We start from the raw sequence: 27,731 nt of genomic DNA, 5'->3' as shown, positions 1-27,731 counted from the left end.
TTATATCGGTTATGTTCGAAAAGCTAAAACGAACAATAAGTTGCATGACATCAAAGAAATGGTCAAAACGGCGAGAATAAAAGAATAAATAAAAAGTCCAGAAGGCACAAGTATTAGTGTCCGGCACAAATGGGGCCGGACTCCTAGTGTCTATACTCCCAACACGCATTTGCCTGACACAAGCGGCGTCGGGCTCCTGATTGCATGCAGTACTCATGTGAAGGAGTCTTTTCCTTCTTGGCCTCTAGATGCTCTGGGACAGGTTCAGCAGGCACCCGCTTGGTGTATGGTGCAGGGTCGGGATTGGCTACGTCGTTAGGAAGGACGCCTAAGATGGTGGCCACGTCGTCGTCATCGAGGGCCTTAAGGCCTTCTTTCACATTGTTTCACATCTTGGGCTTTCTACACAGGGATGCCCATTTCTCATATGCACTCACCAGTTCCTCCCCTGATCTACATGCTGAGGAGTGCCCTAAAAAAGGCTCGGCGATAGCCCGCTCCCCAAAGACACGTGTTGCTAGCAGGCTAGGGACCACAACAACGTCATTAAGAAAGACCAGAGAAGCATTGTAGCCGAATATGGCCGTCGTGACCTTCCCTTCAAGCTCGTCCACCTTTCTATCCAAGTCCTGAATCTTGGAGTCTTTCCGAGCAAGCACTTTCTTTACGACTTCCATGTACTTCTAATACACTTGCTCGATGCCCTTGGCCTGGCAAAAGAGGTTGGATAGGGTCCGCCTAGCTACAAACAGACGAATATTGGGGAGTTACTGAGAAATATTGAAGGAAAAAGGTCAATAAAGGGTATACATGAATGATGCCCTGAACACCTTACTCTCCAACGCGGTTCATGGACAACTCGGAGGTGTCCTCTGGAGCGGGCAAAGCGGAGCAAATCCTGTCGAGAAGGGATGCCGGCTCTATCCCTTACAAGAGAGCATCCATGATCGAAGTGTGGTCAGGTGAGCTCGACCCCTTTGACCTCTTCGATCGGTGCTCATTGTCACCCTCGACGGCTTTATCCTTGCCTCTCTTTGTGTATGCCCGGGTCATGGTCAGGTCGGGCCTTGAGCTCGGCTGCATAGTATGTGGTTGCCAGCGGCAGACCGGAAGGCACAGAAGACATGGCACCACCAACTATTACCCGATCAGATACTAAACACTGAAATTGAAATTTTCGTAATTCTATTTATGCAAATCAAATACTGAAATTTAAATTTCACTTTATTCCCACATTATTCATTTCACATGGAATTACAATTCATCACCCTAATTCTCTCATTGCAACCAAACATCCCGTGAAAATGAGACATTCTTACTTAAAAAGGATAGTTAAAATTTGAGGATCCAAGCCTTCCATCAAAAGCTTTCCGTGAATTATGCATACTGAAAGTTTACTACTTGTTGGAAAAACATTAAAGTTTTCTCCAGAAATAGTGCTGGAGAGTGGAGATAACTAATAAGGAAACAACACAAATGTTTCATGTATTATAGTGTCTATATTTTCCACTTAATTACATTTAAATGTTATCTAACTTTATTGAATAAAATTTTCTTTAGCTGTATTTTTGTAGAACAAAAAATATTCTTACATCATTATAATTTTATTACTATTTAAATAAAATCATAATTTTCATGTTTAGAAACTTATTTTTAACACGGTATCTTTAAGCTCGTATCGTATTTAGATTAATCCATATTTGCACATGCCAAAGTGATGGCAAGTTGTATGATTATATCTTTGGTACAGTGATGGACGGCTAATATGAATTTCATAGGCAATCGAACGGTAGCGATGTGGGGCCAGCGGTGGAAGTCCTTGCGCCATAGAAAAAAGATGGAAGAAAGGGAAATTCAAAACTAAGCTGGCAAGCAATTGGCAGCCAGCCAAGGCCAGGCAACCGAAGAAATTTCCCTTTTTTTTTTTCTCCTTTCTTCCATTTCTTTTATTTTCTTTTCATTTCATTTCCACACTCGCCTGACCACCCATGACTTGTTTGACGAAATTCCTCTGACAACTGACAACCCCCAATTCCACCGTCCGGCCACCCTTCCCCCAGAAACGCCGCTTAAACCTCTGTCGGCAAGGCCTCCATTCTTGCTTTTGTTGATTTTTCATTGGGGGAGAAGACGCTAATAGGAAACAAGGAAAATAATGCATAAGGTTAGGGATCAGAGGTCAAAGTCTTCCAGACCCACGACAATCCATGGGTTTGCTCAATCTGGGGATCTCAATGCCTTCCACAAGATGCTTAATGACAACCCTTCTCTCCTCAATGAACGTAACCCCGTTGTAAGATCTGTGTTTGTGTGTTTATAATCTAATTTACATGTATGGAATATGCTCATAGATACATAATGTATGCTTTGACTTTGTGATGACTTCATTTTCTTGGGAAATGTTTGATTGATTGAGAAATCTGTTGCAAAAATTCAGTTTTTTTTTTGGTTTTACATATGGTTCTTGGGTATCAATTCCGTTGAAATCTTGAATTCCATAATTGTGTGTTGTGGAGAAACATTGCTAGGGAAACGGAAAAGAGCAAAGAAATTGGATGAAAGATAGATCTCATGTGATTATGATTGGGGAAGAACTACTGAATCTTGCTAAGTGATAGCCAATAGAACATTTTTCCATTTTGTCTATTTGCTGTGCTAAATTCTGCATAAAGTAGCAACCAAATTGGAAAGAAGTTATAGGTTAATAGGCGTTTCAAAGAGGGAGCATGAGAGGTTAATGTTCCAGAAGTTATCACTCTGATAATATGTTATTTTTCGTTTGTGGAGTCCATAAAACCTCAATTGATGACATTATATACACTGTGAAGTAATCTTGAAGGTTCTTTTCAAATGCATTATTCCGTGATACATTGCTTTATTTGGATGTAGATGGCACAGACACCACTTCATGTTTCTGCTGGTTACAATAATATTGAGATTGTTAAACTATTGCTTGGTTTCCAAGGCCCAGAAAAGGTGGAGTTGGAAGCAAAGAACATGGTAAATAAGCTCTCTTTAATTTGAATACTGTTGTATTTTCTTTCCAATCAAATGAACGACTCTTGCCCATCGTATATTGCAGCCTTATTCTTTCTTGTTTCATTTGTTGCACTTTGTAGTATGGGGAGACCCCATTGCATATGGCTGCTAAGAATGGATGTAATGAAGCTGCAAAGTTACTTCTCTCTCATGGTGCTCTTGTTGAAGCCAGAGCAAATGTGTGTTTCTTTTCCCTATTGCTTTCTCAATTACTTTGACATTGTAAGTGCAGTGTCAATCAAAAAAATTTCCAATACTCTTTTTTATATGTCTGCAGAATGGGATGACTCCATTGCACCTTGCTGTTTGGCACTCAATCCGAGTTGAAGACTATTCAACAGTGAAGACATTGTTGGAGCATAATGCTGATTGTAGTGTCAAAGACAATGTATAAAATGCTGTAATTCATTCAAGTATTAATAATTTGCTGGTCCTTTTCTAATCAATATTGATTGTGAAACATATGAATTGCAGGAGGGAATGACTCCCTTAAATCATCTCTCTCAAGGCCCTGGAAATGAAAAATTGCGAGAACTTCTTCATCGACATCTTGAGGAGCAGCGAAGACGTAAAGCCCTTGAAGCATGCGGTGAGACCAAGGCGAAAATGGATGAACTTGAAAATGAACTATCAAAGATAGTGGGCTTACATGAGCTAAAAGTGCAACTCCGAAAATGGGCCAAGGGGATGCTACTGGACGAGAGGCGTCGGGCCCTGGGACTGAAAGTTGGTGTGAGAAGACCACCTCACATGGCTTTCCTTGGAAACCCTGGAACTGGTATTGATGCCATTTATATTCTAAATCATTTGTTCAACTGTGAATTCCCTAATACTTAAAGTATGCTTCTGTTTGAATGATATATTTTCCAAGTTTTATGTTTTGTATAATTTCTAAATTTTGTATGAGTTTAGAGGTTCCAATTGGATTCCTTAGTTTTCCTCAACTACTCTCCAGGAAAAACAATGATAGCTCGAGTACTTGGAAAACTACTTCATATGGTGGGCATTCTTCCGACTGACAAGGTAACTGAAGTACAGAGGACAGATCTTGTTGGGGAATTTGTTGGTCATACAGGACCAAAGACAAGGAGAAAGGTAAATTTTGTGATTCTGAAATTTTATCTGTTTAACATTACATATTCTAGAGGCTTTTTTTGACCAAGTCAATGGGTGTATCTGTAGATCCAAGAAGCTGAGGGGGGGATTCTATTTGTTGATGAGGCCTATCGACTAATACCCATGCAGAAGGCTGATGATAAGGACTATGGTTTAGAAGCATTAGAGGAGATAATGTCTGTCATGGATGGTGGGAAAATTGTAGTGATTTTTGCAGGCTATAGTGAACCTATGAAGCGAGTAATATCTTCGAATGAAGGCTTTTGTAGGAGGGTGACCAAGTACTTTCACTTTAACGACTTTAGTATCGAAGATCTTGCCAAGATTCTTCATCTTAAAATGACTTATCAAGCTGAAGGTAGTTTGCTGTTTGGATTCAAGTTGCATCCTTCGTGTAGTGTTGAAACTGTTGCAGCTCTTATAAAGAGGGAAACCACAGAAAAGCAGCGCAAGGAGATGAATGGAGGCTTACTGGATCCAATGTTAGTTAATGCAAGAGAAAATTTAGATTTCAGACTCAGCTTTGACTGTGTAGACGCCGAGGAGTTACTGACTATTACACTGGAGGATTTAGAAGCTGGCCTCCGATTGTTATCTCAATAAGCGGTTGCTAGGCTGAGCAAATATCGGAAGCAAGTAGTAGAATAAAGTTCTCTCTAATTACAAGTAATGAATAACATCTGTTGTCTGTGGTATCAATTTCTGAAGAATCATGGCTATCATGGCTTATGGCGATTTGGCAACGGATTGGCAGAATCTTGATCTTGGATCTCACTTGTGCCTTTTTTTTTTTTAAAACCTTTGTGGTCATTATGATTGTTTGTTCTTTAAATTTACTTATGCCCTTTTAGAGTCTATACATTCTTTATGTGATAGGAGAAAATTCTTTGTGAGGGATGTTTATAGATTTATAGGAGAGTAGAATGGTGGAATGTATTCTATATTCTTTAATGACAATATTCTGTCTCTATATGTAATTCATGAATTCCAACCTCTCCAGTTATTGGAAAATTCCAGTTGGTACTTGAATTGTAATCTTGTAATGGCTGAAATGCATCTTTTGTCCATTGTGCCCTCTTGGCCTCTTGTACAAGTTCTAAATACCCTTTTTTTTTTTTTTTACCTTAGGAATCCCGTGAAGAGGAAAAGCTGCATTTGATGAGACAACATGGGTATCTTAGACTTTCCCTCATCATATACACATATATAGTTGATCGGGTATTCCTCCCGCCGATAGTCAGAAAACTAATCTCCCGCCTCTACTGTCAGCACACTAAGTGATAGAGGACGGCCAAATGGTTTGAATGCATCCATACTATCAGCACACTAAGTGATAGGGGACTAGCTAGGGACGAGGTGCTGAACCACCACTCCAATCATGTTGGTTACGAGTGATATTTGTTAGTAGTGATTTTACTTTGCTTTACATTTGACATGTTTTGGAGTGTCGGAAAAGGTATAGATCCGACAAAAAAAAGGAGGTACGTACGCGATTATTAGCAGCAAACAATAATAGTAATAGTAGCCCCCATAAACATCTATCATACCAACCAGTTCTTGCCTTGCTTCCTTCCTTGTTCCACGCCAATGTCGTTTAAAGCCTTAAATCCTTAAATCCTCCCCAAAAAAAGCAGAAAAGAAAAGAGAAACAGTAATTGCAATTAGTACCTTCATTCATAGTACTATACATTACAGAGATGGAAACAGTGTAAGAATGTAAGTTGATGGAAATTGGAAAAGAATCAGCTGCAGTTAATCTGGTATGTCTTCTTCTCTCTTTTCCTTTTTCCCATATTTAATAAATAAATAAAGAGTTAATACCCAAAATGGTCCCTCGACTATGCCATAATTACCAATTTGGTCCTCAACTACCATTCTTACCCAATTAAGTCCTCAACTATGTAACTTTTACTCAATTAAGTCCTCAACTATACAATTCTTACCCAATTTAGTCCTCAACTATACAATTCTTACCCAATTTAGTCTTCTGTATTAATTTGACTGTTTGTTGACTGTCAAAAGTCGGGATAAAATTATAATTTTACAAGATTTCTCCTTCCTCTCCATTTAGCAGCGCCAAACCATGCAACAATACACTCCGATCAGATTTCGATCGTCAAAAAATCATTGGAAATCAAATTCATGGGCTATCCGATGCATAACCACTACTTCGATACTGACAGGTTTAGAACCCAACCAGAGCTTATTGTTACATGGTTTGGCGCTGCTAAATGAGGAGGAAGGAGAAAACTTGTAAAATTACAACTTTATTTCCACTTTTGACAGTCAACAAACAGTCAAATTGACAAAGGACTAAATTTGGTAAAAATTGTATAGTTGAGGACTTAATTGGGTAAGAATGATAGTCGAGGACTAAATTGGTAATTACGACATAGTCGAGGGACTATTTTGGGTATTAACTCATAAATAAATAAGCCTGCTCCTTTCTCTCCCACATTCGCACCTCCATTGCTGAGTAGCCTGAGGTTATTAATATAGATCAGAGACTTGGAGCAACAAAGTCGCTTTGGCCGAGTGGTTAAGGCGTGTGCCTGCTAAGTACATGGGGTTTCCCCGCGAGCGTTCGAATCTCTCAGGCGACGCACTTCATTTCTTTTGACTTTTTCCTCCCCCTTTATTGTTTTTATTATTATTATTCAAATTTGGTATACAGTTACAGGAGCAGAGTGCATTTACCTGAGCTTTAGCAGAATAGTGGCATTTTGCAGTTTGTTCCTGTCACCATTTATTGCGTTTCTCCTTTATATATGCTCGAGGTAATAAGAACATTGCTTATGATATTTTATCATGAATTAATTACGTAAAATTATGCCATATAATATAAAATTTTGAAATATATCACTTTTTGTTATATTAACAACTTAAACACTTAAACATTTCATTTTTGTTGTAAAAAAATATATGTAATTTTATTATAGTTCATGATAGAGACAAACCTTGAAAGATAGTACATAGTATTTGAGTATTTCTCATTATATTTTCTTCTATGTTCCTCACTATTGTTGTTTGTTACACATATGTTACATAATTATTTATTAATATTATCTTATATAGCCCAAAATGAAAATCTAACTTATTATTGTTATTATTATTTAAAGATTTTCATAATGAAAGCAACTTCGGAACTACCAATAATAATGATGATAAGACAATATAATATAATTCATATTCATACAACAATTAAAAGTTGAAGAAAACATAAAGAAGATATATTGTAACTATGTAGGGATATTACCGTGGGACCAATGGGTACTCATCAACACGTATTATTACATCCTAATAGAATGAATTTGAATTGTTGATAATTAGATTTGAGACGTTTCCGAATAATAGTGAAAATTCAATACCCAATAATATTTGTATATAGGGATGAGTTCAAATAATAATTCTAAATATATTTAGATTTAAATTAAAAAATAGTTAAACGGGAAGGTATCATACCATTGCTTTAATTTCTAGTTCTAGATGGTCATGTTCTCATGGTAACGTAATAACGCCACTGTTGACCAGATGATTATGACTTAGGAGATTTGGCAGATTTCATTAAAACCAACGGTTAAGAGTTACGTATTAAATTTATCAGGAAAAATGATCAAAATATTTATTATATGAAACTCTCGCTGCGACTTGAAATTTGAATTCTTGTACACACAGCAACACTGTTACTCATTTATGTTTGCAGAAATCAAGGAATAAACTGTTGCAGCAATTAAGATAGTTGTGTGGGGTGTGGGGGGGGGGGAGGGGATTGCAATAATTAGCATGCATCATATCAGATATCATCTGCATGCTGCTTTAGAAAAGTGATGAATCACTATGCACTACTTGAGAAAGTGATATGCACTATGCAGGAAAGTGATGGATCACTCTGCAAATCCTTATAAAGAGTTGTAGGGGATGGGTTAAATCCAAGATAATCAGTGGAGATTTGTGTGAAGAAATGAAGTTCACCTTTCATTTTCTCATTTTTTAAAGCTCAACTATAGAGACATACATGATTGTTTGATGTGTTATATGCAAATTCCTTGTGAAAGGGGTTGATGTTTAATTATGTACTAAATTAAACAACCTTAAATGGGAGTTTGGTACATCACTTGTTATGTGTGCGAGTGAAATAAGGAGGAAGTTATTAGTGTCTTTATCCTATAATACTGTTACCTTTTTTTGGTCAGATCAGATCATCGAGTGTATTCGGCATACCCTAAACACCTTTAAATCTGTACCATATACTTAGACTAATCCGGTTTACACCTGATCGGTCCAATTAAAAGATAAAGTGTTGGCCAGATTGATTTTTCTATATGAGAGAGGTTTGAATTCCCAACCTTATAAGGGACAAAAATGTATGATCACATATCCCAACAAAATTGGTTATAATGTTACCTTTTTCAGTCCTTCATATTGCAGGTCATTAGCCCATTACTGCTACTAGTCAGTACAGTACTGGTATTAGTAGGTAGTTAATCAATTAATGCATCTATACTCGTCTTTCTTATTTGCCCACAGGATTAGTTGATCCAAACCAGGATTTAGATAGCTAGAATATGGATTCTGGAATTGATTCTGCAAAGGGGAGAACAGAACCCATGGAAATCACAATGGTTGAATCTCGACCCGGCGGCGCCCACGGTTCCCCTCATCCCCCAAAGCGTCGTCTCAACAAGTTCGCTTTTCTTTGCGCCGTTTTCGCTTCCACCAATTCTATTCTTTTGGGTTATGGTAAGTTCTTTCACCTTATTTCATAATGATAAATGCCTTTCATGATCGAGGTCGACCTGTTTGACCCTCTTGATTTGAGCTGATTAGCTATGAACAACTGGTCAGATTCAATAATTTCTTTAAAAAGTGTTTGGATGTGTTCTTGGTTTGAACTAATGGGCTATGAACAATTTAGATGGTTTAATATTCATAGTTTTTTGACAAATTGTTTGGATGAGTTTTTGTAGATCTTGGGGTGATGAGTGGTGCAGTTCTGTTCATTAAAGAAACGTTCAAGATTTCATCGGTACAGCATGAATTGTTGGTGAGTTTGTTGAACGTGTCGTCGTTGTTTGGGTCACTGGCGTCCGGGAAAACTTCAGATATGATTGGCCGGCGATACACCATAGTTTTGGCGGCGGCGACTTTCATAATAGGTGCACTCCTGATGGGGCTTGCGCCAACATACGGCTATCTACTGGCCGGAAGAGTGGTCGCCGGGATCGGAGTGGGGTATTCCCTCATGATTGCTCCGGTGTACACTAGCGAGCTGTCGCCGGCGATGACCCGCGGCTTTCTGTCTTCGCTGCCGGAAGTGTTCATCAACGTCGGGATATTGATCGGTTTCGTTTCCAACATTTTGTTATCCGGGCTGCCGGCGAACATTAGTTGGCGGCTCATGCTGGGCCTCTCCGGCGTCCCGGCCATCGGCATTGCCGCCGGCGTGATCAAGATGCCGGAGTCGCCCCGCTGGCTCGTCATGAAAGGGAGGCTCAGTGAAGCCAAGATGGTTTTACGTAGGACGTCGGAAAGCGAAGAAGAAGCTGATTTACGGCTAGAAGAGATAACAAAAGCCGCCGCATTTCGAACCTCCGGCGAGTGGCGCGGACAAGGTGCATGGAGAGAGCTGCTCTGCCCGACGGCGCCGATCCGCCGCATGTTGGTTACGGCCATCGGAATAAACTTCTTCATGCAAGCCTCCGGGAACGACGCGGTGGTTTACTACACGCCGTTGGTGTTCAAATCCGCCGGAATAACTAACCGGAAAGGCCAAATCGGAGTAACAATCATCATGGGCATGGCTAAAACCACCTTTGTTTTGGTCTCAGCACTTTTCCTCGACAATTTCGGGAGACGGCCCATGTTACTATTGGGCACAGTGGGCCAGGCCCTATCCCTTGCTGGGCTCGGGCTGGGCTCAACATATCTCCTCCACGCCCATCACAAGCCCATTTGGGCCATCGCATTGTGTGTTCTCGCGGTTTGCGCCGACGTCTCGTTCTTCTCAATCGGGCTCGGGCCGGTCACATGGGTCTACTCAGCTGAGATTTTCCCACTCAGACTCAGGGCCCAAGGCTCGGCCCTAGCAGTTTCAGTGAATAGGTTGGTGAGTGGAGTTGTCTCAGCCACATTTCTTAGTATTTCCCAAAAAATAACGTTTGGAGGAATGTTTTTTGTGCTTTCTGGGGTTATGGTGGTGGCTACACTATTCTTTTACTTGCTATTGCCAGAGACCAAAGGCATGAGCCTAGAGGAAATAGGGTCACTATTTGAGGACAAACAAGATAATGGTGAAAAGGATAAAGATATTGAATTGGAGAGATAGATAGGGCATGGAGCAATTTCTTGTATGGTTTTATTAGTTATATATAGTGTGCTAATCCATAATATTTAGGAGTTTGATGTGATTATTTAGTATATTTAATTAAGAATATTTGTGTTTCATTATGTAATTGAGTGAGTTAGTGGCATAAGCCACCTGTATTGTAATGATTATTTCAAACATAATGAAAAACGTAATGATGCGTGTTAGTTGTCTCGATTTTATTTTTTTTAACCAAAAAACACACCCCTTTTATATATGCGTCCAAATCAATACATTTAACCTGGGGGTATGGTTGAGTAGGAGGAAGCCATCCATCCTTAATCAAAGGTCTGATTCGATCCTTGACTTTGAATATGAAGGGACATTAAATCTCCAGGCCAGCTATCCCATTCAAAAGGGGTGTCTACAATACAGCGATGAGATTAATCACTGTACGTGTTCAACGGTGGATACAATTTGAATCAGAATTGGGCACGACGAATTGAATTTCAACAACTAGTAACCACTCAAATGCACACTATTCAGAATGTGATACACAGACAAATAATTAAACACATAGCATTGTACAGCAACAGGACAAGGTAAAAAAAAAAAAAAGTTCAAAATTTGATTGACAATGAAAGAACGTGAAGAAAATAATGAGTTTTCTCGCAGGTTCTGACCATTGTTTCACAGTGAAAATGAAGCATGATCTCAAATGCAAAGTATATATATAGGGAGCCTGAGTCTGATCGAGCCTGTGACTTAACTTTAGAAATCAGTGTATGTAGCTTCTTTGCTCTTGTATGTAATTTATCATCAAGTCCTATCACCCTTCTGTTTCACAATTTCGTGTTATGTTATCAGTATCTTTTTTTTTTTTTTTTTTTTTAATTTGTTTTTGAATTACTAAATTAGGAAAAAATTCACAGAAAAAAGGGAGAATATTTGAAATTTTCATGAAACAAATATAGAGTTGTGAATTAGTGGCATCGTGGTCTAGACAAAGGTCTCAAAAGGTCACGGGCACAAATTTTACTGCAAATTATACCATGGACTAGTTTCTACCTTGCATTATAGATCCTAATTTAGAAATAACTTTCAGATTATGTGTTTGACATATTATGTACCTGCAATTAACATGATAATTACAGACATATAAACTGTTAACTGCAAGTACATAATATGTTAACTGCAGACACATAACATGTTAACCAACATTTTATGTGTCTATAGTTAACATATTTTGTACTTGCAATTGATAATTTGTGTATGTAATAATCATATTATGTGTCTTCAATTTGTTTACAAAAAATATATAATGCAGGTACAAAATATGTTAATTGTAGACACATAATTTTTGGATCAGGATTGACAATGCAATATGAACTCTGGTCCATGGTATAACAATTGAAATTTTACAACGAATTTTTTTTCAGCTATGGCTTATAGATGTTGTTTTTTAATAAAAACATTTTGGGTGTGTTTGATTCATGAGTTTAGCTATCAGAAATGAGAATCAAAGTCATTGTTATTGTTTGGTTGACAGATTTATAGAGCACTACTATACGATTTGATTACCCCTTTAATTAGAAAACGTATTCCCTAATAAAATAACAGGGCGTTTGGTTGGAGGGATTTTAAATTCCCTTCCCACTTAATTCCCACCTAATTCCAAAGGCCATTAAATTCCGTAGTTTGGTTGGAGGGAATTGCAATTCCATGGAATTGCAATTCCCCCATTTTCATGGAATTAAAATCCCATGTCCCCCCTAGGATTTTAATTCCTGGGACAAAAAGATAGTGATGAGTTAAAATTATCCATTCCCTTTTTAACCTAAAATTAATGTCTAACAATAATAATGGACATTTTTGACTTTATACTATTTATTCCCTTTCAATTCCCATGTATACCAAACATTGGAATTGAAATTCCCAGTAATTTTATTCCTGTCAACCAAACACTGGAATTTAAATTCCCACTTTATTCCCAATAATTCAACTCCCATGGAATTACAATTTCTTTCCCACATAATTCCCCCACTCCAACCAAACGCCCTGTAAGGGTTTCGTTACAATATTCTCCTTCCTAATTTGTAATTTGATTTTTAAATTTGGATTAATGCTTTTACATTTTTTTTTTTTGTTCATATTGGTCCTTTGAATATCTTTATATTAGAATAAATTGTCTTGATTTTTTGTTATTGTATTTTTAAAATCTTTATTCTTAATATACATAACCAAACATCAATATTGGTAATCATTCTAATTCCACTCTACTACCAAATATGCAAAACACTTTCACCAAACTCATTATCATTACCAACTATTTGATTCTCATTTTTATTCTGATTCCAATGTACAAACCAAACACACTATTTAATTGTATGAATATATGTAACAATTTAACATACTTTTCATCAGTCTTACACTCTTACACTCTCACTCCACAAATTATTACCCAATAGGTCAATACCCATCTTATAGACAATTTTTTTTATATTATTATTGTTATTATTATTATTATTATTTTTTTTTTTTGTGGGAGTACAATTTTAATACCACTATACCAGACAAACTTTTCAATGTCAATTAATAAAACAAGAGTACGTAGCTTGGTAGCTAAGTACAAAACATCAAATCAAAAGACAAATGTGTGGAGCAATAATCTTTAAACAACTACACATATTTTCGACAAAAAATAAAAATAAAAAAAAAAATCTAATATAATTTGATATGTTTTGGTTGACCGATTATTCAACGAGTTCTACTCCATGCAGGGACGGAGCCAGAAATCTTGAGTTGGGGGGGCCGATGTAGTAGAGTAAATTTACAATGTTAGTCGACATTATAATTAATTGTACCATATTATTATATATATCATACATTATTGTGTTATTATTGGTAATAATTTCTAATTATACTGTGTGTAATAAAGTATGAAATACATAATTATATGAGTACGAGTGTTGATTATTACCAATGTTGCAAAAATCGCGCCTAGGCGCTAGGTGGTCGGCCACCTAGGCGCCCTAGGCGGTCCCCAGACGCCTAGAGGGCGCATAGCGATTTTTGCAACCTTGATTATTACTTTAGAAAATTTTCACATAACACAATATAATAATAACAATAACAACAACATTTATTTAAATATAGATTGTCACTTAATATCAAATAAAAAGTTTTGTCACAAAAATTTTTCATAATTAACTGATATTCATTTTACTAACTAACTGAATATTTCAAAATTTGAGAGATAAAGACAAAAATCAAGACGAATTAAATAAATATTAATGGCCAGTTGCAAATCAAATAAGATTTTGAAATCTTAGTCTTGAAATTTTTGTTTAGAGCGTGCAGATACTTTGGTAGGATTGTTATGCCGTAGAACCATGTCCACCTTGCAAGTTGGACACGATTCTATGTCCATAATTACTGAATTCTATGTTCATAATTTTTGAACTTCATATTCACAATTATATTATTGAACTCTATATTCACAATTACAGAACTCTATGTTCATAATTATAAAACTCTATGTTCATAATTTTTAAACTTCATATTCACAATTATTGAATTCTATATTCACAATTATAGAACTCTATGTTCATAATTATAGAACTCTATATTCATAACTCTATGTTCATAATTATAGAACTCTATATTCATATTTTTTAAACTATGTATTCTTAATTATGAACATTTTTGGAACTGTGTCCACCTTACACAAGGTGGACACGGTTCCACATTATAATTTGCGACTTTGGTAAGGGGACTAAAAATATAATATACTATTAATAACCTTTTGGGGTGGGGGATGGGGCCTGAGGGGCCAAGGGCCCAAAGTCCCTAATTACCAAAGTTTCTCTAAATCTTATGCCCTATTAATATTAATAATTTTTTTTTTTGGGGGGGGCCAAGGCCCCCTGTAGTAACCATCTCCCTCCGTCACTGACTCCATGTACTCTCTAATCTTATTCTCTAAATTTTACTTCATAATGTGATGAATTCTGATAAGTTATTTTTTCATATGAGTCTCAATACAAATGATTACATCAAAATTTAGTGTGTGAGAGTACAAGTTAAGAGTACATGTAACGTTTTCATTATTCAACCCCATAGACTCTAATTTCATAATTCACTAATCAACACACTCACATAAGATTAGGAGCGCATCATGCGGTGGGCTCCTTGTGAAAAAAAAAAACTCATAATCGAGCCCTGATAGTTGGAGTGAGCAAATTTTATTGTGAATCATGGTCCACACAGCTGTGTGGACCATAGTCCAAAATGGTGTCATTTCTTTTACAGCACGTTTGGTTCACGAAATGAATTTTGAAGTAATAGGAATGCTATTCCATAAGGAATGTAATAGGCAAGGAATAGAATAGAAATTGTATTCTATTGTTTGGTTCGCGAAAGGAATAGATTTTAGGAATTATATTACAGTGTTTGGTTGATTTAAGGAATAGAAATGAAATATGTTTTAAAAGACATAAATACCCTTATAAAAATATGTGATGGTGACGATGGTGGCGATGGTGGTGGTGGTGGTGGTGGCGGCGGTGGCGGTGGTGATGGTGGTGGTGGCGGTAGTGGTGGTGGCGGTGGCAGTGGTGGGGGCGACGGTGGTGGTGGTGACGGTGACGTTTGTGGTAGTGGTAGTGGTGGGGGCGGAGACAGTTGTGGCGGTGGTGGTGGTGGCAGTGGTGCTGCTGGGTGGTGGTTCTGCTGGCGGTGGCGGCGGCGGTGATTGTGGCGGTGGCGGTGGTGGTGCTGGGGTGGTAGTGGTTGTGGCGGTGGCAGTGGTGGTGGCGGCGACGGTTGTGGCGATGGTGGTGGTGGGGGCGGCGGCGATGGTGGTGGTGGTGACGACGACAGTGGTGAAATAGGATAAATTTATATATATGATAAAAAAATTAAGTTAAAAAAGGGGTAAAAAAGGAAATAGATTCTAAAATCTATTCCTGAGCGTTCAGTAATAGGCTAATACCAGGGGGGGCCTAGTAATAGCTATTACCTTATTTGAGGTAATAGGCTATTACCAGGAATATTATTCCTGATAATAGAAATGGTTACCAAACAAAGGAATATGCTTATTACTGGAAATGCTATGTCATTCCCGACCTATTCCGTGAACCAAACGGGCCATTAATGAAAAGAAATGGCATCCGTTCCGCGTAACTAGTTCTGTTTGCATAACATATTTAGTTTTATTTTATATACATTGTAGTTTCATTTCAGCACAACAAAAGTTTCATTTTGTCTCAACTACAATTTCATTCGACATTATACATACAATAGTCTTATTACAGTGATACATGTTATTGAATTTCTTGTCTTATTACAACACGTACCTATAAATTATAATTCTAATTCAACTACGATTTCATTGGACAATATACACTCAAATATGTGAAACTGTTATTCAGTTTCATTTTTTATACATTGTAGTTTCATTACAATTTACAACATAACTAAAGTATCATTTTGATACCAGGACTATGTGGTCTAATGGTACCCGGGTTGGACTTCCATTTGGAAGATTATGAGTTCGAGCCTCAGTGGAGGCGTTATTGATTCTTTGTGTTTTAGTAGGTTGAGAAAGTATATGAACAGATACTACAATGTAATAGGACCAGCAAGTATTATTTCAATTCAACTACAGTTCTATTTGACAATATACACTCAATATGTGAGACATGTAATTTAGTTTCATTTTATACATAATGCAGTTTCATTTCAACACAACTAAAGTATCATTTCAATTCAATTACAGTTTCATTTGATAATATAAACACAATATGCGAGACAAATTATTCAGTTTCATTTTAGATACATTGGATTTAACGGCGTCGTTTTCGGACCATAGTCCACGGTATAACAGCGAGACAAATTATTCAGTTTCATTTTAGATACATTGGATTTAACGGCGTCGTTTTCGGACCATAGTCCACGGTATAACAACCGGCTAGAGAGTGTGGGAGTCCCAACAATGTGGTGGGCTCCTTGTGTGTATGAGATATTAGTCCTCCCATCTAATGGGTCTGAGTTCACATGATTTATCCCTCCACTATCATGTTGGCTCGATGTGTGAAAGCCCTCGAGACAAGCAAGTTTCACCATATGTGAGCAAGAAGCGCGTCATACATTTTCTGTAATAATTTGTCGACATAGTACTTAGAAGCATTAAGAGCATCATATTTGAACTGTAAATTGGAGCAAGCCATTAAAATAGGCGATTTGAACTTGGGAAAGTTAAACCCAGAATTTGTTTATACCAAAAAGTGTCTTTTAGCTTTTGTAGGACTAGTTTTGAGGAGGGTAAAAAACATGCAATAACTGCAGGCAGTGTTTGAAGTGTCGGTTTATATTTGGAAGCTTCTGAGAATTGATGATGCTCTTATTGCTACAGCCTTTGCAACTGGGGATGCATTTAATTATTATTGTTCTCAAGAGATTGAATTTCCAACTCTAAGGGCATTCTATACCCCAGCAGAGAGAATCATAGGGTAACTTAGCTGAACATATAGGTTAGATTTTTGTTTACTGTGCACAAAGAACTCCCTTACTTTGAGAAGTTACGTTGTTCTCACACTGTCACTGGTGAAACTCGATCTCGGATCATTGTTCCTAAATTTCACCTTAACCAATTGAGTTGTCCATGCGGATATTATTATTATTATTATTAGGGGAGAAAGAGTGTAAGTTTGTGATGATGTGTGCAAGAGCAGTTTGATTTGTTGGAGAAGCAGAGAAAATCTCAGAACTACAGACACAGTATCTTAGTCTAGTGGCAAAGATGCTCCAATCTTGAGAATTGAGATTATTATATTACATGGTACAGTTGACATTTAAATTCGAGTCAAATCAATTGGTCATTGCAATGGGGACATCAAAAAGGTGACAATTTTGCCTTTGTCCTTCATCTTCTCTCACTTTTCTATACTAGTAGTACAAAACTTTCTTAAATCTTGTGAGCAGATACATATAATCATGCATGGCTATTTTCAAATTTCTATATTTTATTATTTCTTCAAATTTTTTAGTATTTTTTTTTTCAATTCTTGAATGAATAATTCTAAAAAAAAAAAGTTTAATTAGCGTAAACATTTAATTACGACACATGATTATTTTAAACTTTTTAAAGTCAAAATATGAGAATAATTTTCCCTAATTAATTACCAAACCGTATGTTAAATTAATGAAAAATCAGGAGATGTCAAAACCCCAAATTTTTAATTGATTGGTAAAAATGAAAGCATTTGAGCAAAGAAACTACGGAGTATTATTCTATAGTTGCATATTATTCAGTTGTAACATAGTATATATTATTTGAAATAATAAAATATTGAAATGCTGAATGTGATGAGGGGATTGTTGTTTGGATAGATATTGTTGGGCATGATCATAATTTCAAGACTTTGGGAATGGAATTTCAGCACTGATCATCACGAATCTCATGATATATAGATTCAATTATTTTTGGCTTTTTACAATAATGTCGGATCCAAGTGTTCTTCTGGGATTTGCTAGCTTCTTCATCATATCATGTAATCTATGAAGCATTCAAAACCCAGCCGTTGGATCATCCTCCAAATTTCATACTCACCTTTGATTCCACTGTCTCTGCTAGCTCCCGAATCCTCATCAGATCCAACTTGTAATCCTCCAGAATAAATAATTAATGAAACAGAATCTTTTTATTTTTATTTTTATTTTGATTTCAATATAATCTAGAGGCGCAGGGTCCTGGTACGTAGATTTGTACTAGCTAGCATGGCAAGACTTCATGTATTAATTTGCAGGGCCGGGCAGAAGACTAGACTAGCAGATCAGAGGAAAACGTTTCTTAGCGTCGGTAAGGTGAAAATTATTTTATGTCACGTGCTAAGCTACAAAATGATTGGATTTGATAAAAGAGTGGAACGTAACTCTCCATTCATCACAGATTGATTGGCGGCTTAATCAAAAGACTTTGAGTTTGAGTTTTCAAAATAGCTGGCTGCACAATGCATTATGTGCCCGGACCAAAACGACGCCGTTTATAGAATACACATAAACATAAAATCTTAACATAAAAAACGATGTCGCTGGTGCACGATATAACGATTCCTTAACATCACATTTGATTTATGTACAATCCTCTGATTCTTATTCATTAAAGGGCCAATACGCTGGGCATAATCATGGAACGAAGAGATTTTCTATTTTCAGGATTCTAGTACGTAATAGCTCTCTAGGATGTTTCTAAGAGTTTTTGGCCTAGAGCTCATATTTATAGTTGTAGAATATGAAGTATGTTCAAAATCTTTGATATTATCTAATTAAGCAAATTAGATAATATCACTATTATCCAAAATGTATTCTTTTTTTTTTTTGAATGTTATTAGCTCTATTACACTGTAGTATCTGTTCATATACTTTCTCAACCTACTAAAACACAAAGAGCTAATAATGCCTCCACTGAGGCTCGAACTCACAACCTTCTAAATAGAAGTCCAACCCGGATACCATTGGACCACATAGTCCTGGTATCCAAAATGTATTCAAATATATTAATATTCAAAAAATAAATCTTAATCAAATTTTCAGTGTCTACAAATGTCCTCCGAGATTTGCTTGTACGCCACTTGAGAGCATATACCACTCGAAAGTTCAGTGTCTACAAATGTCCTCCGAGATTTGCTTGTACGCCACTTGAGAGTATATACCACTCGAAAGAATGTAGTGCAAGAAAGTCTATTTCGACTTGTGTCAAGGAGTTTGGACTTTGGAGGATATGTAAACTTATCTTGTGGCCCTAGCCGGTAAAGGACCACAAGAAGGTTAATCAACCAGCTAAAATTGTCCATAGGTAACCGGCTCAACCACTCGAAAGTATGTAGTGCAAAGAAGTCTATTTCGACTTGTGTCAAGGAGTTTGGAGGATATGTAAACTCATCTTGTGGCCCTACCCGGTAAATTAAAGGACCACAAGAAGGTAAATCAACCAGCTAAAACTGTCCATAGGTGACCGGCTCAAATCAAGAAGGCCAATAGGCAATTTTCATAGGGAGTCAAACTTGGAACTATATAGTTAATTAATTGCCGAACTAACAGTTATGATTAAACGCTTACCATTACACCAAAAGTTATAGCTCGCAACAAAGTCATAACTTTGTTTCCATATATGATTACATTTTCAAAAGGCAATGTGCTAGATTTGGCCATTCACTAGCTTCCGCCCAACACCAACTACCGCACCCTGAAGTAAAATCTTTGTTACTTAATTATTCGTTTATTCTGTTTTAAGGTACAAATCTCTTTAGTTTGAATTCAAAATGTAAGGAATATAATGGTGCTTCCACTAGTTAAGCTATCTCCGATAGATCCCTCTTAGCTTGGTCCCCCTTAATTATCTAAGCATTATTCAAATTTAGGTAAGTAATTAATAACTGCTAACCCAAATCAAGTAACTTATACACTAAACATATGTGGATATGATCTTTCATCTTCGAATTAAATTCCTTCACCAAATCCATTTAAATTTGAATTTTCTATGCTAATCATATCATAATTTCCAAATCACAAGTGGAAGAGGGCATTCATATATGTTAGTTAAAATAGCTCAAGTGTGCGCAACCTATTAAATATAGAGTAGCACTATTTTCCTCTCATGATTCTCTCTCCTAATGTTAATTTCTTGAATATAATTGACACTAATTTTTTTTTTTTTTTCATTATATTATTGAGTACCATGGATTGGGCGGCATCAAGTGAGGTTAAACAAATTTACTTTTCATGAAATGGGTGACTAAGTGAGTGAAACATGATTCTTATATTTAAAGATCATGAGTTCCAACATAGGAGTGGAGTTGATCTAGTGCATATATACTTTCGACTACATTTTTTTTTTTATTATTATTTTTTTTTTTACGTATAATCAACATGATTGGCGTGGTGGTTCAGCACCTCATCCCTTGAGTATGAGGTTGGGGGGTTCGATCCCCACCCATGCGAATAGAGCAAACAATTTGGCCAGTCCCCTACCACTTAGTGTGCTGATAGTAGGGACGGGGACGGGGAATTAGTCTTCTAGCTATCGACGGGGATGTTATCTTTGGGCAACCAAAAAAAATCTACGTATCAATTAAATATATATATAAAAAAAGTGAAAATTAGGAGATAAACCAGAAGGACAATGTAACGTTATTCTAAAATATACATATACTTTATTCTTCTTCTTGTTAAGTTGTATCTGTGAAAATATTATTCATATCAACTTTTTTTACTCCAAATCTTATATGGTCAAATGATATGATATGTACATGCACGTGATTACCATGTTATCTCTTTTTACCATTCAATCATTTGATTTATTCCACTTTGATTAATTTATTTATTCTTAGGAAAAAATAAATAAATAATCGAACTACATGGGTAGATGAACTTCTTTCCCAAGGTTTTTACAATTCTTCCCCCAAAAGATTGAATCCCCAACCCCAAGACCCCCGTACCTCATATCAACAGAGCATTTGGGAGGATGTAAATCACGATGACTCAATGACTCAGCAGACAAGGTCAAATGCCGGCTCGCACAAAGGATTTGCCATTTTGGAAATAATTCCCACACTGCCATCGCCGAGGTTCAAACTTTAGTATTTTCTCCCAAATACTATCTATTTACTGAACCATTGAATTGAACCCGTACGGACAGGTTTTTACCATTATAGTCTTAGCTCTAGAGGTATTCAAACTCAAGGTCATTTTAATATTCTTTGATGGATCTTCAAAGACTACTTAGCCCCAACTACTCATCGACTCTAGGGCGTGATATAACTCATATAAGATAAAATCACCGAACATGTTAGGATCAAACGCTTATCACTCATCCAAAAATTATAACTAGTAATGAAGACACTACCTTATTTCCTTTGTTTCATTATACTTGCGTAGCAACTAGCAGTCACCATCATGTTTCGATGATAGGATGCTGGAATCAACTCTCCGAGCCGCCGCTCAACACCACATAATTCAGAATATAAGATTTTATTTTAAAAAAAAAAGAAGAGAAGTATTTCACACAAATAGATTTACCAATTACCTATTTAACAAATAGTGATGAAAACTTTAAGTTGAAATTTTAAAGATCTATATATCATAAGCTCCTTAACTCATAAGATGTATAGTAGTTAGCCTCATCCAACCTTTTACAGAATAAAAGAGGAAGGATCTAAGAAGATTAAAGGGTAGTTTGAAAAAAGTTGAATAACATAATTGAGTTTGAATTGGTTTGGTTTAAGAATCATCTTCTGGTGGCTCAGTGGTCCTGCCTAGATTGGGAAACGAGTTCAACAAGTGATTGAAACCAGGCAAGAATTCACAAGTCATAATCATATAATTCTTATTAGGATATACTTCCAATTCCAATTTGCATTTGATATACACAAAATTGGGGAATTTTTTTTGTGTGCCCACTGGCTACACTGTAGAATTGGCTAAGAGTTGAGGTGGACTGACTAATGCCACATGCATATATATATATATATGTATGGAGATTAACTCCATCTCATCAAATTGAGACAATAAACACGACAATAAAGAAGACAAGCAACATAAAAAAAAGTTTAAATTTGCCAATGCCCATTGTCAACCCTTTTAAATCTTTACGCATAGATGGGTTGGTTTCACAATTTGTGCGGTCCATACCATTGTTCGCAAATCAATGCAATTCACTAATTTGTGTGTTGCTTTTAGTAACAACTATTTCGAATCAAGGTATGTATGCAGTATACTGCTCTGACTAGTGAAGGCACTCAGCTAAATTAATTGACGTACAATTGAAAAAGATAAATAATCTCCTTGATTACAGAAACAAATCTCTCTTATAAATTACAAATCATAAGTAATCTCTTTAATTACGATAACAAATCACCTAAATTATAACTTCCAAAAATAAGAAAAATGCGTCTCAAGATTGTGGGTTAAACCCGTCCGAGGACGACCATTGGAGTGCCACCCTCATCCCATAACCGACGACTAGCCCTATATAGAATTTTTTAAAGTATATTATTTATTCATCAATCTAATTTTTCTTTTATCACTTATTTTTCTTAACAAATTTTAATTTAATTTTTTTTTTTGGGTATTTAATAGAGGTTTTTTTTTTTTTTTTTTTTTTTTTTCCTTAGGTTTCCTCAAGGCCAGCAAATGCACTCCTTGGTGAGTTTTTAAGATAATTGTGCTATATATAAATTTCATCAATTAACAATTAACTTAATTTTTTTTTTAAGTGAATACTAAATTATTAGAGTCAAGCATACATTTTGAGATGAATGGAGGTTTTTTTTTTTTTTTTTTTTTGTTCCGTTTGATAGGCTAGTTTTTATTCAAACTATTTATAGTTTAGTTTTCAATCAATTAATTTAACATTAATTAGTAATATCTAAATCTAAAAACATAATAAGTGTGAATGAAGGTTATACATTTCATTTATGTACATTTTTTCCGTTAAGTTTTTTTGTACATTATGCTATAAAGGTTGTACTTTATAATATTTTGGACTAATATACCCCTACCGTTATAACTTCCGTTATCTTTTTCACTATTGTTACTATGCACATGCATCCACCATATATTTTCTTATATTCTTCAATATACACTAGTAACTTACCCGTGCGGTGCACGGTCATTAAATATGGCCTATTAGTAATTCATGATTATCGTCGTATAATAGTAATAAACAAAATGAAAGCAAATTATAAGTTATAAATTATTCAATAACAAATAGATAAATAAATTACAAATTGTTAAAAATTTCTTTATATAGGACATTTTTGGTCGTACAGACAAACTCTCCATTCTCCCCACAAATCAAGACTTTTAACCCCCTTGGACTACTTTCTACCCACAGATATGTTTTTTTTATTTTTTATTTTTTATTTTTTTTATAACAGATATGGGCATAACTGATAGTTTTGACTTGTACATAAATAATACATGTTTTTCATACTTGGCCTTAAATTCTGTAATTTCTAGACAAATGTGATTAAATCACGGTTTAATTGCATCGTAGGAGCTTGTAATTCTCACCTCGCCATAAATGAACATAGATTTGTATTAGAATTTAAATTAAAATAAAATAACAACAGTTTATGTGAACAAACTTAACATTGACAATTTTAGACCTACACAGTTGTATCAAGACAATTATGGGATCTTCTTGGGTTGTATTAAAATATGGGATCATTGCTTCCACATGATCGTCCAAGATTGTGCACTTTAGTTGACTGTCCCTAATAGGTCGAGATTGAACATTAATTACAAAATAATAATACTTTAATAGAGAAATTATAATTGAATTAGGAATTTGTATTAGTCAATAGCAGTGGTATGATTTTAGGTTAGTACTTACTCTGTGTCCTCTATTAAAAAATCCATAAGGCGGGATTGTTTACCGGCAATTAGCTTCTCCACCGATGAATGAATCTCAACAACACGGCCTATTATGTCTAGTTTAACATAGAAAAACATTGAATTAAAGTATGAAACCAAACATTGAATAATAAAAATTTTAAAATTAACAAAAAAAAATTGATAACACAAAAGAGGGATATACCAAATAACTCCTTGTCATTTAGATCTGTTGCATCCATCAATGACTCAAAAGACTTTAATCGAAACATGAAATAAGGAAAGTTGTTGCTTTTACATTCCTTAACTATGGTAAGAGTAATTGAACTTTATAAGGTATTTGTGGGTAGATGTTTTGTAGGTGTAGTAGTTGGTCACTACTAAAAAGTTCTTGATGGAATATACTTTTCCCTCAATGAACACAGTGCGATACTTAGCAACATCTTCTCTGGAAATAGTTTCATGGATGTAGGTCCCCTATATAACACCAATAAAAATGCAAAAATTAAAAAACAGGTTGAATATTTTAATATAAATTACCGTATTAAACTTACCTCTTGATCATGGAAGAGTAATTCCTTGCTCTTGCTGGCCGCTGCTCCCCCACGTAATTGAGGGACTTCATAGGTTCTCACCAAGCGCACCCGGATAGCTCTCCGGGTGTGCATAGGACTAACTTGAGATGCAAGAATGTGTTGAGAAGCCATTTTCGCAGTTTTTTTTTTTTTTTTTTTTTTTGCAGAGTGTTTCCTCAGAAAGTTACGTTGGTGAAGAACACTACTGGATTAGTGCATACTTATAATAATTTTTTGAGTAGCAAGTATGCCTCTCCATTAATGCAACGTTATTAATTTCATTTGAGTAATAATAAAAAAATTAGTAATATAATGGAAAGACCTAACATACTGCTAATAATAATAAAAGAAACAGTAATACACATATGGAAAGACGCAATATTAGTAATCTAATGGCTATCAAAAAAATTAGTAATACACATATGGACGCAATATTAGTATCTATTGGCTTTATAACTCAGATTCCTAAAACAGCTGAATATTTAGGTGGGAAAATGACATAGCAAAAACATTTTGCTATTATATAGAGTAAGATTATAATTTGGAGTTATTTTTATACAATATAAATATCAAATGTATAAAAATGTTTACATTATTATTATTATTATTAATTTAAATATCAAAAATCTTAATATAAAATAATACACTACTGGAAATTATAGAATTTCCGACCACTTGAAAATGATCTTAAATTAAGTTGATATCAAAAAGTCCAAAAAGTGGTCGGAAATAGCAACAAAGGTTTTTCCGGATACCAAAAGTGGTCGGAACAAGGCTTTTAACTTGATTTAAGATCATTTTCAGGTGGTCGGAAATTCCATAATTTTCAGTAATGATAATATTGGGCACCTAATTTTTGCGCATCGCGCATAAGAAAATACTAATATAATACATAAAGTTAATTTAAACAAAAAAAAAAACAATTTTTCTAAAAAAGATAAATGAATGAAGGTAATTCACTTGACTAATGATTAAGTTGAAGTAGAAAAGTTGAACATAAATATATGTTCAAAAATGATATAATATTTTTCTCTACACGTTCAAATTCTTGACGTCGCGTGAAGAAAATCCAACAATATGCTATTAACACATATTTAATATTTCATTTTAGGCACTCTACTAAAAAAAATCTATATTTCTTTTGAAAGCAAAATTGGAAGTAAATTACTGCATAAGAACTGAGACAAAGTCAGGGGAACAAAGTCCCAATACAACGTGTTAGCTTGAGAATATGCCACTGTAACTAAAGTGTGAGCTAGCACATTGGTACTTCGATCTAGGAACCAATAGCACAGTGTAAAAAAAAAAAAAAAAAAAAAAAAAAAAAGGAACGCATGATATTCCTACAATCACTAGTAGCAATGTCAAACGTATGACGGGAGCTCGGCTATAAGAACGGTTAAATTGTGATGTAAAGAAGAACAGTCGATCTGCAGTTGAATAGGAGTTATCATGTAATCCCTCGATCAGGCATGATAACGCTTCTTTGCATGCTAAGATCTCCGCCATGAGAGGACACGTATAGTAGAACTCAAATATGTAATATTAGAACCTTGTTAGCCTATCGCAGTACTATTTTGCGATTTATTTATGGTACTTTACTAGAATTTTTATTTTATTTAATTGAGAGAGCCATTTACATTATTTGTTAAATTTAGGGAGTGAATTTGATACTTTTTGTTTTGATTTATGATTGTTTAGTTATGTATTGTTGTGGGTATGATGGTCAACTCATTGGATATAAAGGTTAGGGCAGACTAACTCCCCACCCACCCGCACGTCCACCCTTTTTCTATATATATAAAGAATATACCGCCTCCCAAACGACACGTAACTATACTACGTCCAAACCACACTTTCTTCTTCTTCTTCAAAGCTCCGATCCCTCAAAATGTTGTCTTCAATGGAGAACCATATCAAACACAAGATCACTCGAATCTTTCGATCCTCCTTCGGCTCATGCAAGACCAAGAACATCACCGACGTCATTGACGACAAGCCTGTTTTTCATCCTCAGAATCCCCAGTTGTTCTCCGACCTTTTCCCTCCAAAACCTCGCCCTTTTCCTTCCATTTGCCGCCCCAAACTCCCCGCCGCCGCAGAGGTTGATCATCGCATTTTGTTCCCAAGAGCCAAAATCTCCGACCAAAGCTCCCCTCTTTTCCCGCCGGCTAGCGCTGCCTCTCCCAGTAAGCACAAAATAGCTCCCCGGAAGAAGAAGAAGAAGAAAACGACACGCGCCCACATCAGACGGTTGGACTTCGACGACTTCCACGCTTTCGGATACAAAGGTTTGTTCAGCAGCGACGAGGAAACGGAAGATGAAGACGACGAAGACGACGATAGGGCCACTCTTTTCTCGTCAGTGTCGTTCTCATTCTCGTCCGACTCTTCCGAGACGTTCCGGCGGCGGAGGGCGGAGCGGATCAGGCGGCGGCGACGGAGGGCGGCGCGGAAGAGAAGAGGCGCGGAGGAGGGGATGAAGGACAGCTTGGCGGTGGTGAAGCGGTCTCGAGACCCGTGCGCAGATTTCAGGGCATCAATGTTGGAGATGATAATGGAGAAACAGATATTCGGAGCCAAGGATTTGGAGAAGCTTTTGGACTGTTTTCTCTCTTTAAACTCACATCATCATCATGGGGTCATCATTCAGGTCTTCACTGAGATTTGTGAAGCTTTGTTCTCTAATTACTGCCCCTGAAAAAACCCAAAAAAAAAAAAAAAAAAAAAAAAAAAAAAAAAAAAAAAAAAAAAAACAAGAAAACATAGCTTGTTTTCTTGTGCTTATTAATTAATGTTGTTGTGATGCTACTAGGTATCAAGAAAAGAAAAAGGAAAAAAGAGTAGCAGTGTAGTCTTGACTTTTTTTCTTTTTCTTTTTGACCATGTATCTTCATTAATGTATTGTATCTTTATCTCTTGTCTTCAACTAGACTGTATCTAAGCAGCCAAGTATTTACTTTAATCCTAGATTGCTCATCAGTCAAATTTCTGTTCCCTTCACTTTTATTATTTATTTATTTATTTTTACCTAAATTGTGGTGTTTGCATGTTTTACCTAGTAAGGGTAATTATTGGATGGTCATCTGTATTATATTCTGTCCTTTGTAGTTAACAAAATTACTGTTCAAAATAACTGTACACTGTACACAGACACAAATCCATTATTTGCAACTTTTACTCCTGCTCTTAACATCTAACTAACAGTAAATTCACGGAAAGACTAATGGTGTAACGATTTTGATAATCAAGGGTTTAATTCATCCAAATTAAAAAACGATGACCAAATTTAAAAAATCATT

The 27,731-nt window shown here is 35.9% G+C and overlaps 3 protein-coding genes and 1 non-coding gene across 5 annotated transcripts; all 4 read left to right on the top strand.

Annotated features, from left to right (window-relative positions):
• Window positions 1–1,851: 1,851 nt before the first annotated feature.
• On the top strand, window positions 1,852–5,211 carry LOC109186413 (protein CfxQ homolog). Its single transcript, XM_019336379.1, has 7 exons — window positions 1,852–2,293; window positions 2,890–3,000; window positions 3,120–3,218; window positions 3,317–3,427; window positions 3,514–3,817; window positions 3,995–4,134; window positions 4,222–5,211. Exons 1-7 carry the CDS (start codon window positions 2,156–2,158, stop codon window positions 4,756–4,758), a joined length of 1,440 nt encoding a protein of 479 aa, XP_019191924.1. The 5' UTR covers window positions 1,852–2,155; the 3' UTR covers window positions 4,759–5,211.
• A 1,465-nt stretch (window positions 5,212–6,676) lies between these two features.
• On the top strand, window positions 6,677–6,758 carry TRNAS-GCU. Its single transcript has one exon. It is a non-coding gene; the product is annotated as a tRNA-Ser (tRNA).
• A 1,572-nt stretch (window positions 6,759–8,330) lies between these two features.
• LOC109186889 (polyol transporter 5-like) lies at window positions 8,331–10,692 on the top strand. Its single transcript, XM_019337072.1, has 2 exons — window positions 8,331–8,895; window positions 9,123–10,692. The coding sequence occupies exons 1-2, from the start codon at window positions 8,721–8,723 to the stop codon at window positions 10,478–10,480; spliced, it is 1,533 nt and encodes a 510-aa protein (XP_019192617.1). The 5' UTR covers window positions 8,331–8,720; the 3' UTR covers window positions 10,481–10,692.
• A 15,557-nt stretch (window positions 10,693–26,249) lies between these two features.
• On the top strand, window positions 26,250–27,422 carry LOC109186312 (transcription repressor OFP8-like). 2 transcript variants are annotated; one of them, XM_019336243.1, is made up of 2 exons: window positions 26,250–26,782; window positions 26,834–27,422. In XM_019336243.1, the coding sequence occupies exons 1-2, from the start codon at window positions 26,321–26,323 to the stop codon at window positions 27,128–27,130; spliced, it is 759 nt and encodes a 252-aa protein (XP_019191788.1). In that variant the 5' UTR covers window positions 26,250–26,320; the 3' UTR covers window positions 27,131–27,422. The 2 variants fall into 2 exon arrangements, with proteins under 2 accessions (XP_019191788.1, XP_019191787.1); XM_019336242.1 differs by having other exon boundaries at window positions 26,250–27,422.
• Window positions 27,423–27,731: the final 309 nt, after the last annotated feature.

The sequence above is a fragment of the Ipomoea nil genome, unplaced genomic scaffold (genome assembly GCF_001879475.1).
Source record: "Ipomoea nil cultivar Tokyo-kokei standard unplaced genomic scaffold, Asagao_1.1 scaffold1407, whole genome shotgun sequence".
Lineage (NCBI taxonomy): Eukaryota > Viridiplantae > Streptophyta > Magnoliopsida > Solanales > Convolvulaceae > Ipomoea > Ipomoea nil.
The sequence above is the reverse complement of the archived record's forward strand: the minus strand, read 5'-3'. Positions and strand labels throughout refer to the sequence as shown.